The 16613-nt window shown below is 34.3% G+C and overlaps 2 protein-coding genes across 3 annotated transcripts in view; one reads left to right on the top strand and one right to left on the bottom strand.

Moving 5' to 3' along the window:
- The first annotated feature begins 1439 nt into the window (after positions 1-1439).
- On the top strand, positions 1440-13170 carry LOC101490793 (endoribonuclease YBEY, chloroplastic-like). Its single transcript, XM_027330600.2, is given in 12 exon segments — positions 1440-1686; positions 1796-1891; positions 2374-2557; positions 2701-2769; positions 2852-2952; positions 3143-3235; positions 10559-10630; positions 11096-11215; positions 11300-11350; positions 12236-12284; positions 12287-12393; positions 12680-13170. Coding segments are annotated over 12 exon segments (1350 nt in total). The 5' UTR covers positions 1440-1446; the 3' UTR covers positions 12848-13170.
- Positions 13171-15005: 1835 nt separating this feature from the next.
- Positions 15006-16613, bottom strand: part of LOC113784411 (tyrosine--tRNA ligase 1, cytoplasmic-like) — a 3340-nt gene continuing 1732 nt past the window's right edge. The window contains exons 2-5 of one of the 2 annotated variants that reach the window (XM_027330575.2): positions 15955-16060; positions 15785-15867; positions 15267-15346; positions 15006-15178 (exon numbers count right to left, since the gene is read on the bottom strand). In XM_027330575.2, the coding sequence (XP_027186376.1) occupies position 15178; positions 15267-15346; positions 15785-15867; positions 15955-16045 (255 nt within the window). In that variant the 5' untranslated portion in view covers positions 16046-16060 and the 3' untranslated portion in view covers positions 15006-15177. Of the gene's footprint in view, positions 15347-15784; positions 15875-15954; positions 16061-16613 lie in introns of both variants that reach the window. The other variant, XM_027330576.2, reaches the window with a different exon arrangement.

The following is a 16613-nucleotide window of genomic DNA, read 5'->3' as shown; positions in this document are numbered from 1 at the left end:
AGTTTTTGAAAAAAGCAACAAGATTGATAATCAATTTAACAAAAGAACACTTTTATTAAACTAATGATCAATCACGGTCCCAAGGAATTGTTTCTAAGCGAAGGTTCACACTTACATGTATTGACTAATTACTAGTCCAGCATATACAGTAATTGTTCTACAAATTAATCAAGATGCAAGCATGCCAATTTAAGTGTGCCAATCGATTAAGTGTTATGTTTCTGAAAAAAGTGATTTTACCGGTTGGTTCATTTCAATCGATTGCCTAATCGATTGATACCAAACTTGTTACAATTGAATTTTTCACAATGGATTGTGCAATCGATTGTGTTTGTCACAGACCATGTTCCTTATGAAATCTTATTTACGAAATCGATTTGCCAATCGCTTAGCTTATTAAATGGTTTGTACTACTGAATAATCATAATCCCCACTCTATTAGTTGTAGCGAAACTATTTTTTATGAGGATTATTGTAGTCATGATAAATACAAATCATACCAGTTTTTGGTTTACATTCATCTAATTCTATTCTTTTAAGAATGGAGGTAGTCATGTCAAATTGCTAGAGGCAGAGGGAAACTTAGAAAAACTATTAACAAAAACCTAAAGATTAATGAGCTAGATAGAGATGTGATAGACTGTTATGGCTTCGATTTTAATTTTTGTAACTCAATGGGATAAAGCTTGGTTGTTGTTGTTGTGATTGGTGTCAAGTGACTAATCACTTTAGAGGGTAATGTAAGAAATATCAGCCAGTTGGTGACAAAAATCAAATGTTGATGTTATGTTGCACATACATAACAAAATCATGGATGTGTTAGAGTATCAATTGTTAATTTTTTTCATCAACGGGTGATATGTGAATTACTTACTTTAGAGAAGCTACACCCTTTAGGCATAAAGCGGGACTTTTCTTTGAATTGGTTGAAATAAGGCAAAGGGCTTGATGGCACTTAAGGTGTGCATCAATTTAAAATGCCTGCTCTGGTGATTTTACCAATCGTGTCTTCGTTAGTTACTTTGAATGTCCCACAAAGGGTTTAATTTTAAGAGATGAAAAGGCCTAAAGCACAAATTTTAGTGGCTCGATGTTTTTGCTGGCTACGCTACTGCAATGTTTTTTAGAATTGAAAAGAGAATAACAACAAGAACAAGCTAAGGATAGTAATATGATCTTAAGTCTTATTCATTTGTGACAAAAAGAGGATAGCAAGAAGAATGTGCCAAGTATAGCATTTTGAAGCTTGGAATAGGGTAACATTTATTTGACTTGATCGAAGTCATGTGAAATAGTTTGCGGGAACTTCTTGGATGACTTGTTAATTCACATTCATCTGATGTTGTTTTCAAACAACAGAATATTTATATTGGAGTTCTAGTAGGGTTCTGCATTATTGATTATTTTTTGGGTGTTTGTTTTTTCCATGTGCAGAGTATTGCAGAGATGCTTCGCTTAAATGTTCCAATGGCAATGAAACTGGCATTTGATGGTTTAAAAGGTTCAGTGTATAAAACAAGAGACGCTGCTATAGATGATGTTGGTGGGTTTGATAGTGTTGAGTTATTGGTGCTTCTTTGCAATGATGAGTTTATACGAAAACTTAACAAGGAATGGAGAGATGAAGATCATGCTACCAATGTTCTCTCAATGTCACAGCATGTACCTGGACTCAACCTTCCTATTGTAAGATTTGCATTTTCTACCAGATCATCAAAATTATTCTAAATCACAACTTACATTATGGGATGGCACTACCAATTGCTAAGTGCTTGATGAATTCCTTTGTTTGCAGCTTATGTTGGGTGATATTGTCATTTCTCTTGAGACAGCAGCAAGGCAAGCCGAGGAAAGAGGCCACACTCTTCTTGATGAGATTGGTATCCTCATGGTTCGTTTCGTGATATTTTATGTCTTGAGTTGAACTTTATTGTGTTATACTATATTATCTGTCTTTTGCTTCTAACATGTTAAAATTCACATGAGTTGTACAAATTTCTTAGCTTTTATTCATTTTCTTTCTCTATTTTATTACGAAAAGTTTGTACTTGAAATATGTGTTGTTAACTATAAATCTTGAGTTCACTAACTATTTCAAAAGGGAGAAAATAAAGTTAAAGTAATAATACCGACAACTATCAAGTACACACACTTACCAAAAAACAGAGAAGGTCTGCATTCAAGAATCAATTCACCGAGTGCTAAAGTTTAAAACTTACTCGACTAGAAATAAGTTGTTGGTTGAAACATGAGATACATAAGGTGGAAAGTGAACTGGTGTTATGCTGGTCTCTTATCTTCCAAGATTATGTTGTGTAAACTAAAAGTTGACACTTGATAATATTAACTACCTCATGTTTAATCTCTTTGCAGGTCCATGGTTTGTTACATCTTTTGGGATTTGATCACGAAATAAGCGAAGAGGCTGAAGTAGAAATGGAGAAAGAGGAGGAACTCCTTTTGAAGAGTCTTGGTTGGAAAGGAAAAAGGCTAATAAAAAGTGCATATGATGCTATTGCTGACACAAATTCAAATTATCACCAAACCAGTTCAGATGGTAACTGTATTTTTTACAAACATACATCAACATTTGTGACCATGTTCGATATTTTAGTTTTATGTGCTTCCCTCTCATTCAAATAACTGTCATTTGCACAAAAAGTATGTTGGGAAATAATCTTACAGATGAATTGTCAAAAGATAGGAAGAAAGAAGGCAGTCTTAGATTTTACAAACCAAAGTTCAGCTATATCTTCTGTGACATGGATGGTAAGACCTCAGAGAAACATACTCTTTATATTTTCCTTTCTCCTATTTTTTGGTTTTTAATAGAATATGTTTTATATAAAAGGAACATTGCTGAACAGCAAAAGTCAAATTTCTGCTTCAACTGCCAAGGCTTTGAGAGAGTCCTCAGAAAGGGGTGTGAAAATTGTGATAGCCACCGGAAAAGTAAGATTTAATAGAGCCATGATTTGTGAGGTTATCATGCTATAGGTTATTTATTTTATATTGGCTCATACATGTCGATTCTTTGTTGCTGCTACTGCTAATACATCTTAGTAATTTTTTAAATATAAATGTAGACATTCATATGGTTGAAAATATGTTCTGATAATTAATTTTGAACGTTGGGAATTAGGCTCGTCCAGCTGTGATAGATATTTTTAAGATGGTGGATTTAGCCGGAAAAGATGGCATTGTTTCAGAGTTCTCTCCTGGGGTTTTCTTGCAGGTAATTCTCTGTGCCTTTTCATGTTTCTAATGCCAACTCTGATTCAGCACGGTAGTTCTAATATGTTGAACCTGAAAACATTTGTTTGTCTATAATTACTTTGCATACATGTTTTAACTGCTAATCAATATTCATCAAGATTTACCTTAAATAATTATGCTATCTCAATCAATCTCACTCATAATCAAACAATAGAATTTTTAAAAATTATGAAGTTGCCAACATTACTCACAGTGAATATAAGTATCGACAACGATGGCCATAAAGTATATTTGTTTAGATACTTTCTTCAAAGGCTGATGATTAAGATGTTAATAATCCATGTCAATTACATGATGAATGACCAAAGGCGGAAGCGTACCTGTGGGAATTGCCATTGATGAAATCCTGGGATGATGATGATAGAGTCAATGGGTTCAGTGATCTTCCTCAGCAAAACACCCTGAAGACTTTGCTCTCTTGATGGGGATAGAGAGAACCAGAGAGTTTTCTCCTTTAGGGTTTTGAAACTGAATAGTCTTGTTGTGTTTGCCTTGGGGACCATTACCCCTATATATAACTATTATTAGTTATATCCCAAATTGCAATATTTCCAATTCAACCCCTCATTAAATTAGAAACTGCCTGGTATCTACACTTTTAATTTTCATAACTATTATGCTCTTTAGCCATAAACTATTATATATTATTTGACCCCTAGTTTATTGGCTAATTATATAATGACCCTAACACACTTTATTAATTAATTACATATGTGACCCATAAATCTTACAATCTCCCACTGGTCACACATGTATCCTTAGGAGTGTGTTAGACTTTATGACGTCAAAAATGTCATTATAATTACCTTGAGTATAATCCAAATTGTCCCGTCCATTAATCATATCAGCACATGGAACCAAAGAGGCTTTCGTCATAATAAGCATAACTAAACCCATCAATGATCACCCGTACTGACACAACTAAATGACATAGACCCATTATGAAAAGTGTAGCATGAAAATTACATGAAGTTGGTCAATGCATGTCAATTTTCAACTGGTCCTACTTTATCGAATGAGATCATACCATAACTTAAATGTACAAAGTAACCAAAAACTGAATACTTTAAACTTTATTTCTGATCAGAAAGTCCAAATACAATGTATTTGTACTTTACAATTAAACATAGAACATGAATTACATAATGGACGAAACTCCCACTAAAATCAAGATTCCTCAAACTGTAGCACACCCATGTGAGCAGTATGCTCATGAAAGACCTTGGGTGGTAGACCTTTAGTGAGTGGATCCGCAATCATGGAGTTTGTCCTTAAGTGTTCTATGGATATCTGTCCACTTTGTACCTTCTCTTTAACAACTAGGAACTTAATGTCAATGTGCTTTGACTTGGTTGAGCTCCTATTATTGTTAGAATACAGGACTGCTGATCTATTGTCACAATACAACTTGAGTGGTCTTTCAATCCCTTCAACTATTTGCAGCCCCGTGACAAAATTTCTCAGCCAAATGCCCTGGTCAGATGCCTCATGAATTGCTACGAATTCTGCTGCCATGGTTGATGAAGCAGTAAGACCTTGCTTGGCACTACGCCAAGAAACTGCTCCACCAGCTAACAGAAAGACATAGCCTGAAGTTGATCTTAAGCTGTCTTGGCATCCCGCAAAATCCGAGTCAGAGTACCCAGTGATCTCTAACTGGTCTGACCTCCTATATGTGAGCATGTAGTTTCTTGTTCTCTTCAAATATCTCATGACCCTCTTGGCTGCTTTCCAATGGTCAAGACCTGGATTGCTTAAATATCTGCCTAAAATCCCTACTATGAACGCTATGTCTGGACGCGTACATACTTGGGCATACATAAGACTCCCTACAGCTGAAGCATAAGGGATCTTTTGCATTTCTTGAATTTCCAAACTTCCCTTAGGGCACTGTTTGAGACTAAACTTGTCTCCCTTAGCAACTGGGGTGTCCCCTGGTTTGCAATCCTGTAACCCAAACCTTTTGAGAACCTTATCGATATAGCTCTTTTGTGACAATCCAAGAATACCTCGAGATCTGTCTCGGTGTATCTGAATTCCTAATACAAAAGAGGCGTCACCAAGATCTTTCATCTCAAAATGCTTTGATAGAAATTTCTTAGTTTCGTGCAACATGCCTATATCGTTAGTGGCAAGCAGTATGTCATCAACATACAAGACCAGGAAAATATGTCTGCTCCCACTGAACTTATGATACACACAATCATCAACTGTATTCATCTCAAAACCAAATGAGAGAATTACTTGATGAAATTTATGGTACCATTGACGAGAAGCTTGTTTTAGCCCATAAATGGATTTTCTTAGTTTGCACACCATATTCTTTGGGTCTCCCAACACAAAGTTTTCTGGCTGCACCATATAGATCGTCTCATCAATGTCGCCATTGAGAAAAGCTGTTTTTACATCCATTTGATGAAGCTCCAAATTAAAGTGAGCAACAAGAGCCATGATTATTCTTAAAGAGTCCTTCGATGAAACCGGAGAGAAAGTCTCTTTATAATCAATCCCTTCCTTTTGAGTATAACCCTTAGCTACAAGACGTGCCTTATATCTCTCCACATTACCATTGGAATCCCGCTTGGTTTTAAAAATCCATTTGCAACCAATGGGTTTCTTTCCTTCAGGTAATGGGATAAGTTCCCAAACTGAATTGTCTTGCATAGACTTGTACTCCTCATTCATTGCTTCGATCCACTTATCTGAACGAGAATCTTGCATGGCTTGATGAAAGTTGACTGGGTCGTCTTCCGTCATGCCAACATTTTCCTCTACCTCATTGATAAATACTACATAATCATCCGAAATAGCATTTTTCCTTTCTCTAGTGGATCTCCGCAATGGAGCTGGCTCTTGAGGCACTTGTTCTTGAGGATCTTGAATTTGATCTGGATTTTGTTCTTCCTGAACAACCAGATCATCTTGAGTTTGTTCAATAATGGGAAAGTCAATTGGTGGAAGAATCAGTTCTGGAATTGTTACCGATTCTTCCTCAAAGACAAAATCTTTAACCTTAATCTTCCCCCCAAACTCAATATCCTCAAAGAACGTTGCCGTTCCCGTCTCAAAAATTGTTCTCAAATTAGGATCATAAAATTTATAGCCCCTTGATTTTTCTGAGTACCCTATAAAATAGCTGCTAATTGTTCGGGGTTCAAATTTCTTTTCATTCGGCCTATAAGGCCTTGCCTCAGCTGGACATCCCCAAACATGAAGGTGCTTCAGACTAGGCTTACGCCCAATCCAAAGCTCATAAGGTGTTTTAGCCGCTGCCTTAGTTGGTACTCTATTAAGAATGTATGCTGCTGTTTTTAATGCCTCTCCCCAGAGTGACTCTGGCAAGGTGGAATGACAAATCATACTCCTTACCATATCCTTAAGAGTCCTGTTTCGTCTTTCAGCTACACCATTCATGCTGGGTGACCCCGGCATAGTGTATTGTGGGACGATTCCACATTCCTCTAGGTATTTGGCAAATGGTCCCGGACGTTGTTCACCTGAACCGTCATATCTGCCGTAGTATTCACCACCACGATCAGATTTGACCTTTTTAATTCTTTTATTAAGTTGATTCTCAACTTCTGCCTTAAAGGATTTGAACACGTCTATTGATTGGGACTTTTCGTGAATTAGGTAAAGGTAGGCATATCTAGAATAATCGTCTATGAATGATATAAAATATTGTTGACCATTCCAAGAAGGAGTTGGAAATGGCCCACAGATGTCCGTATGTATCAATTCTAAGACGTCTGTAGCTCTATATGCGCCTAATTTCTTATCTTTAGTCTGTTTTCCTTTAATGCATGCTACACAAACGTTAAAGTCTGTGAAGTCAATGGAATCTAAAATTCCATCTGACACAAGTCGTTCAACTCTATTTTTAGAGATGTGACCTAGACGCTTGTGCCAAAGCACCCCTGAATTGAAATTGTCAATTTTCCGCTTAGTACCACGTGATTCCACATTCAAGGTTTCATTATAGTTAGCCACAGTTTCCAACAAATAAAGATTATCATAACCAGAAAGTAAACCGGTTCCAACAACATTCGAATTTAAAGACAAAGTAAATTCTTTATTCCCGAATGAACAATAATATCCTGATTTGTCCAAATAAGAAATAGAGATCAAATTCCGTCTAAATGACGGTACAACAAAAGTGTCTTTTAAATCCAAATAATGACCGGAACTTAATAATAATCTAAATTTTCCTATGGCTTCAACTTCTACCTTCTTCCCATCTCCTACATAGATCCATCTTTCAGTATCACTAGGCTTTCGGAAGTTCAGGCAACCCTGCATTGAAACACTGATGTTAGTAGTTGCACCAGAGTCTAACCACCAAGTGTTTCTAGGTACTGAAGCTAAATTAACCTCAGAACAGACCAAAGACAGAATCATACCTTTCTTAACACGCCAAGCGTGATATTTGGCACAATCCTTCTTCACGTGTCCAGAACTCCTGCAGAAGAAGCAGTTGTTATCCTTAGTCTGCTTCTTTTGTTCTGGACCCTTAGCAGCAGCTTTGTTCTTGGGCTCCTCAATTCTTTTCCTTTTGCCCTTGTCTTTAGAGATGCTAGTAAAGTGAGCACTTTCAGTCCTATCTTGCTTCAGCCTGTCCTCTTCTTGCACACATAATGAAATGAGCTCATTAAGAGTCCATTTCTCCTTTTGACAATTATAAGTCACCTTAAACTGACTGAATTGCGAAGGAAGAGACAACAATACTAAATGAATGAGTAAGTCATCTGACAACTCAAGCTTTAGTCCTTTAAGCTTAGAAGCAATGTTGGACATCATCATAATGTGCTCTCTTATATTTCCCTTGCCTTGATACTTCATGGAAATTAAATTCTGAAGCAAAGAACTTGTTTCAGCCTTATCACTTTTTACAAAGCGTTTTTCCATCTCAGCAAGGAAATTTTTAGCTGTATCTATCTCATCCGAGACAGCACCTCTAAAGACTTCAGGAATACCACGCTTTATGATCATAAGACTTATGCGATTTGAGCGATCCCATTTCTCATACTCTAATTTTTCTTCAGAAGAACTAGAGTCCTTAGGAGTAGAGGGTCGATCAATTCTTAATGCAAGGTCTAGATCCATGCAGCCAAGAACAATCAAAATGTTCTCTTTCCATTCCTTAAAATTTGTCCCATTAAGGACAGGAATAGAACTCAAATTTGCAGATATGGAAGCAACCGATGCTGTGAATTAAATAAAGAACGAAACTTAGAAACTCACATTATAAGAAAATAAATCAATAAATAAATAAATACATATGTTCAAATCATGGAATTTAACCCATCTCAAGATACCCAGTGCACCATTGATGTCAAGTCTTTGGACAGTAACACCAACTGCTAGTGGTACTCTTGTTGCAACGATCAAATATTGACAATAAGACATGTCAAACAATAAACCTTCCTTTGGGCCGATTTACTGCTCACATGTACACCAAACAATTGTCACACATTTATCATCGCAGGTGTACCATGTAATTCTGCCAAATATTAACCTTCCTTTGGGCCGGTCAATACCCGCATGAATAAACATATACACAACCATTTGACACTCTTCACGAGCAATTTAGACAAGAGAGGTCACTTTGGCGACGTCAAGTTTCAATTAACTCATTCAAAATGTCAAACTTGACTTGAACATATATTTATTATATCCAAATAAAACAATATTTTAAAAAAATATTGTTCATTAATATAAATATTATTTCATTAGTATTTGATAATAAAAAAAAAATTGCTAAATTTTCGGTCATTCTTAAAATCCCACTTTCAAAAAAAAAAAAAAAAACCGTTCCTTCCTCTCTCTATAACAAAAATTTTAATTTTTTGTATACCCAACACAGACCCATTTTGTTTTTGCGTTTTCTTTGATCTTGCAATGAAAAAAAAAAAATATTGGATTTTGAGAGTGGTGTTAATGGTGGGGTTAATGGGTCTGTATGTGGAAGGACTTGGTGTGAATTGGGGAACTCAAGCAACACACCAGTTACCCCCTGAAACTGTGGTTCAGATGTTGAAGGATAATGGGATTCAAAAAGTGAAACTTTTTGATGCTGATGATAATACAATGAGTGCTTTGGCTGGTAGTGGAATTGAAGTTATGGTTGCTATCCCAAATAATCAGCTTGCTGTTATGAATGATTATAAGCGTGCTCAACAATGGGTTAAGAAGAATGTTACTCGTTATAACTTCCATGGTGGAGTTAATATTTTTTTAATCCCACGAAGCCACGATGAATAGGTGGTGGAGAATATAGAATAAAAACCCAACAGAAAAACAATGAAATAAAGGATCAAAATTCCAAATTTTATTATCAAATAACATTTGGATGTCACAGATTGTAGTTCCACCGATATCCAAATTTCCAAATTACAAACCCTAAGATTTCAATCATGTCAAAATTCCCAAATTGAATTCTAAAACAAAGACAATAACCGAATTTCATCATGAATTAAACATGGTAGGCTCTGATACCAATTGTTAATAATCCATGTCAATTACATGATGAATGACCAAAGGCGGAAGCGTACCTATGGTAATTGCCATTGATGAAATCCTGGGATGATGATGATAGAGTCAATGGGTTCAGTGATCTTCCTCAGCAAAACACCCTGAAGACCTTGCTCTCTTGATGGGGATAAAGGAGAGTTTTGAAACTGAATAGTCTTGTGTTTGCCTTGGGGACCATTACCCCTATATATAACTATTATTAGTTATATCCCAAATTGCAGTATTTCCAATTCAGCCCCTCATTAAATTAGAAACTGCCTGGTATCTACACTTTTAATTTTCATAACTATTATGCTCTTTAGCCATAAACTATTATATATTATTTGACCCCTAGTTTATTGGCTAATTATATAATGACCCTAACACACTTTATTAATTAATTACATATGTGACCCATAAATCTTACATAAGAAAGATGTAGGCTTTTACTATGAGAAATTTTGTATATCCTGTTTCTTAATATATTTTTCTTCTCCTTCTCCTTGATTTTTTTTAATTAGGGAATATATGTCATCTGTAATTCTAGGCTTTCATTCATTAAAATTGTAAATAAGTTAGTCTATAAGAATTGATAGTATGCATTTCAGTAAATTGTAAGTCTAGCATATTGTTTAATTGAATAGCCAGCAAAATATAGTTTCTGATGTTACTTTTGTTTACAACTTTCCCACTTTCATAGTTTCTATGTTTTAAAATGTTGTTATAGTGTTATTACCCTATGCCTTATATTTCTTAAACCACATGACTCCAGGGATTGCTTGTTTATGGTAGACAAGGTCGGGAAATATATAGGAGCACTTTAGATCCAAATGTGTGTAGAGAGGTAATCTCTTTCATTCTCTCTTTTCATTTTACGTAACAACAAATGCTTTATTGGATTTTCAACATGTCTTGTACTCCTTTGTCCTTTCGGACTTAATTGCAAAGGTTAGACGTGGCATTTTAACTGTTTACCACTTTATTTCACTATTGCTTATGTAACATTATGGTCGTGTTGTTGTTTTAGCTGTAAACTAAATCCTGACCCACCTTCAATAGCCATCTTAAGTTCACCGTCTACAGAATTTTCAAGTTTTGTTTTCCTTTTACCCAATGAGAAAAATCAAACATCTTTTATCCAGCTCTGTGAATGTCAATTTTGTATCTCAGTTTTCTAGTAACAAAATGATTGAGGGTTTCAAATTTCACAGCTAAATGTCTAATTATTTGTATTCTGGAGTGTCATTGTTTTGCACAAAGGTTCTTCTTGTAACTAACTTATATAAGAGTTGTGTATCTTGTAATGCAGGCATGTCTTTATTCTTTGGAGAGTAAGATTCCACTTATTGCATTTTGTGAAGGCCGCTGCTTAACCCTTTTTCATGATCCACTTGTTGATTCACTTCATACAATATACCATGAACCGAAGGTACCTCATTCCCGTGATCCTACATGATTGCTTGCATTCTATTATGCTATTACTTTTTTTCTTATAGACAAAACTACTTTACAGGCTGAGATCATGCCATCCGTTGAACATCTTCTGGCTTCTGCAGACATTCAGGTATTCACTAGGACAAATTCTTGTTCCCTCAATTATAGTATAATTAGAAATTATTATTATTCCGTTGAAGGTCATCTTCCATATCAGGAAAGGAGGAATGGCATAATTTGAACCTTAGAGTTTGACACTTCACCTTAGATGTATTTTTTTCTTTGTTTTGCTTCATAGTTGTAAATATCACATACAAGTTTGTATGAGCAAATAAACATTTTAATCCTTGAAATTGTAAAGGTAGATCAATTCAGTCCCTTAAAATGAAAAAATCAGTCAATTTAGTATTTTTTCAAATTTAGGACCACATTTTAAAAGTTCTATGCAAATTTGGTGCAGCAAGAGACTATTCAAGTTAATATGTAGGGCTTAAACTAGTTTTGATTGATGTTTACTAAAGAGATATTTTGATGGAGGGGATGCTAACTTGTTTGATGTTCTTTAATTTAATGGACTATTTGCTATTTCATAAATTTCAGGGACTAAATTTGTTAGGAATTAGATTAGTAGTTAGTTATTTGGTTAATGAGTTAGTTAGTTTAGGTTGTTATAAGGCTACTTGTATAAATAGGGAGGTTAGGGAGTTAAAGAGAGATCATTGAATATTGTAATCAATTGTTGAATAGGGAATAGTCTTTGTAAAGGGGAAAACCCTTGGAGGAGAGATTTCTCTCCTATCTCTCAATAAAAATGTTCTTTCTTAGCAATCCTATTCCTGGGTTCGTAACAAAATTGTCTGACCCTTGTAATTTCAGTCCCCAAAATGCTGATTAGTTTGCATTTACTGTACCCTGTCTTCAAAGACAACTGCAATGAAAAACCTGACTATATTTATTGTTATTGTTACCACTTTTCACTAGCAGATCTTGCTAACAATTATATTTGGTTTTACAGAAAATGATTTTCTTAGACACTGCCCAGAGTGTGGCTGATACATTACGGCCACTGTTGTTCAAGCTGTGCCAGATATGCTGGAGATCGTACCCTTGGGAACATCTAAAGGGAGTGGAGTAAAAGTTTTGCTTGATCATTTGGGGGTTACTACTAAGGAGGTGCCACAAAATAACTATTCACCTCGACATTTACTTCATCGTCATTGTTTTAGGTTTTAATATCTGAAATATAGGACTATTTGCTTTTGGCCATCATTATTTTACTGGGACTAATTCAACGTGAACCAAATATTTCAACGTAAACCGACAATTGTTTTTGCATGGACTAACAGGAAAAAAAAAACTGTATTGCATAGACTAAAAGATTATTTAGGCCTTCAATATTACACCAGGCTGTGCTGACTCCTATCCTCACATTTCTTCACTCCAAATTTATGATATGCAGATAATGGCTATTGGTGATGGGGAAAATGATGTAGAGATGCTTGAGATGGCTTCTTTAGGCATAGCACTCAGTAATGGATCAGAGAAGACCAAAGCTGTGGCTAACGTAATTGGTTTAAGCAACGACGAAGATGGTGTAGCCGATGCCATCTATCGGTATGCATTCTGAGCATCTAAAGGCTACTACAATCATTGCATCTCCTTCATATAGGGGGGGTTTAAGCTAATACCCCTGATTATTTTTTGGCTTCCATTTTTTTCCTTCACAAGATTAAAGATGAAGAAATATATCATGTCATTTATACTAGTCATTAAAATGAGTAACTAATCCTTCTTTCATTAAGGTTACATTGGTTTCATGTCGAAAGGCATGGCCACTTTGCTTCCCCGTTTGCTATACAACTATTTTTGGAAGCAGAAATTAAAAACCCTTTACCAACACAGGTAAACAAACATACCATTGATCTTAACTCTCCATATGTTAAGCATTCAAAGTATTTAAGTGATTCACATATTTATATTGCCATTAAAAATGATTTTTTTTTTGTGATTTAAATTGATCTTTATATTGATATAGGCTGAACATTTTAAAGGTTCTCGTTTTAATCTTTTTTGGTGACTTTATTGATCACCTCATTTTATAACATAAGGTGAAGATAACATGTCAAATGCATAAAATCATAGTTTGAATTATCGATCTTTAAGAGAACGTGAGCTTATGGGGTATCCCTAACTCAAAAGGTGGTGCCAAGAGAGCAGGAAAAAGGGAGATTGTCTGATTGAACAACTGTTTGATCTTGTTCGATGTTGCAGCTACTGTACACTGCAAAACATACATTTGTTTAAGAATGTCCGAGTCTTTTGTCTATCCCATGTAAGTAGTCCCATTGGTGAATTAAGAGATACCGAATGAGTAGATTCGAGAGATTAACATAGTCGCTAATTTCCAACTTTCATCTAAAAAACATAGAAGCAAGTTGACAATTTTCATTTATTTGAACATTCACTTGTTCAAGCGCTTATTTAACAGCTAGGCTTAATTATTAATCCATTTTGCGATTTAAACGATAAACATTTTAGTTCTTTTATTTCCTCCTAGCAATGACATTAAAAAATTTCTGAGTAAGGGTCCAATCATATACTATAAATTTTAAAATAAGCTTAAACACTAACAAATAATTAGATTAATTACTCTCAACAAGTCTTTCAATATATTCATTTATTTTCAACACTATAAAAATTCATTTTAAGAATTTGTACATTTAACTCTTCACAAAATGTATTGCAAATAACAAAATTAGTGAGGACTATTTAATTTCTATTGGAAATAAAATTAAAACGATTCAATAAATAGTAAAACAATGATACATATAAACTTTAATTTTTATACATTCATTCAACACATTATTTTATCTCTCTCTTCTTATCACGTCATCAACATATTCAATTTATCATATCACTTTCATTATCTCAAAATGTATACACTTTTATAGGTATTAACCAAACATTTTTCAAAAATATTTGGTAGACACTTATATATAACAAAAATGTTTGGTGGACACCTATAAAGGTGTATACATCTTGATAGAAATAAATAGAGTGATATGATAAATGTGATATATTGATGATGTGATAAGAAAAAGAAAAAAAAATAAAAATAAAATAATGTGTTGAATTGATATATAAAAAATTAGGATGTATATGTATCATTATTGAAAGGAAAAGTAGGGCTAGCTTCCCTGAATTACTTAAACAAAATAACCATGGTTCTTTGTTTCTTTTCATTGCTCTTAAAATCGAAAGGCATCTAGTTAGGCTTCAACTTGATTATAGAAGCTCAATCCACATCTTGAAATAATAGAAAAGATCATATGATAAAACTATAAAAATAATATTCTTCTTGACAGAATTTGGTAAGCAAGTACGTGACTATATTGCGAATTTAAATTTTACAATTAGTTTCAAGCCTTGCGTATTCGAACTTCATTGTTTTTTCTTTATTTATTTCTTCTCTTCTATAGCTAAATTCTTTACTACTGTTTTTTACACGTGCCATAGGGCTTAACACCCAAAGATGATAGGATAGGAGGTGCCAAGGCCATCTACAAAATTTTATTTTCCTGATTATAAGTATAAGATGTGTTTACATATTGTAGCTTCAGATTATATTTATACACATTATGTTTTCCAGCTATATTAGCTATTCGCGGTGGATTGATCTCAGTTAGTGCAGCTCAAAACGGCACCACTAACAAATTTTTTTTAAAATTGTCACAATAATATAAGTATATTCCTAAGATATATTTGCCCCCTCAAGAATATTAGAATATTGACTAAACTCCGCTTTGAAATTCCTACCAATATCAAAATATCTCAAATCCGCCATATTTCACATGTAAAGAAAATGCATTTAATAACAATGAAAATTTTATGCCTGTTTGGCAGATAAATTTTTTGCCTAAAGTCTTTAATCAGCACATTACGTGGTGACCTTGTAAGCCTGCAGACCAAAGACAAATTCAGTTTAGTGTATATTCATAGACAAAACATATACGCAAACATCAAAATGATTGCTTGATGCATTTTACTAATTCCAAACGAAGCTGAGCTTGACTCTTTTTAGTAGCTCTTTAGCATTGCTGTCCTTTCTAAATTGTTCCCTTACAGGCTGCATGTTCCAAGAAATAATCATTTAGCTTGTGCCATATACAAGAAATAAAGATATTAAAGAAAGCTTTTACTCCGGAGTTCATAAAAAATGATTTTTTACTTTAAAAAAAATGAACTTTTGATACGGCATTCACACGTATTAATGACTTATAGAACGCATCAGCGTATTGATATGTATCTGACATGATAGAAAATAAAAATTTCCTTTGGGTGGGCAATAAGTCTTTTTTATTTTCACATTCACCTCAGCCTATGATATCCAAAAATACGATACAAAGTTTGAACAGTTACAACATAAAAATTACAAAAAATTGAAAAAATATTTACCATCATACTAAATATTTTTTGTAAAATGATATTCTGATATTTTAGAAATTCACAAAAAAAAAAACATTTTGTAATTATAGCGTATTTAATAGCCCTCTTAGCAACTTACCTCCTCATCTTCCATGAAAATGGATGATAATGGGTCACTTTTTGACATTTTCTCTTGCCCTTGCTGTAGACCAGGTACCATGTCTGAAAACTATCTCAGAATCAATTAGTAAGCAATATATAACATAAATATACACTAGCTGAATGGAAGGAAATCTGGAGAATACTTACGGTGGGATAAAATAACGGGTTTTTTCTTCCTCTTAACAATATCACAATAATCTCTGGCAAGCACATTCACTGTTTTTTGATCCATTCCCATTTGGCAAATGTCAACCTATTTTAAGATCAAAAGAATCATGCATTATTCACCAATATATTTCTCAAGCAAATTGACAACTATAGATGAGGTTAGGATATAAGAAACAGTGCAACAACTAAAGACCTAAACAGGAGCATTAAAAATCAATATAAGTTAGTTTACATATAGAAACAATAAGAATCTGGGACTGAAAAGTCCAATGTTAGAACTCGAATGTAAAACTGAAGGTAAATAAACAGAAAAGATGAAAGAAAGAAAATCAAGAAGGGTTTCTCTCAAGAATGTATTATTGGAACTGACAGAAATGAATAGAGTAGCAGTTACAAATTTACTAACTGAATTGCCCTGCAATTCAGTCCCAACCAATTAACTCTCTAATTGCGTCTCCATTGAAGACTAAGTTTCTGTTATTTATACTAACCATCCTAACTAACCGGTTAGGATTTACAGCTGGCACAGCTCAGCAATTAACATAACTAACAACCTACCAATTAAGTTTGGTTCCTTCTCTCATATACCTTCCTAATAGAAAGCCTTGCTTGACTAGCAACCCTATCAATACCCCCCC

This window comes from Cicer arietinum, chromosome 7, assembly GCF_000331145.2.
Source record: "Cicer arietinum cultivar CDC Frontier isolate Library 1 chromosome 7, Cicar.CDCFrontier_v2.0, whole genome shotgun sequence".
Lineage (NCBI taxonomy): Eukaryota > Viridiplantae > Streptophyta > Magnoliopsida > Fabales > Fabaceae > Cicer > Cicer arietinum.
The sequence above is the reverse complement of the archived record's forward strand: the minus strand, read 5'-3'. Positions and strand labels throughout refer to the sequence as shown.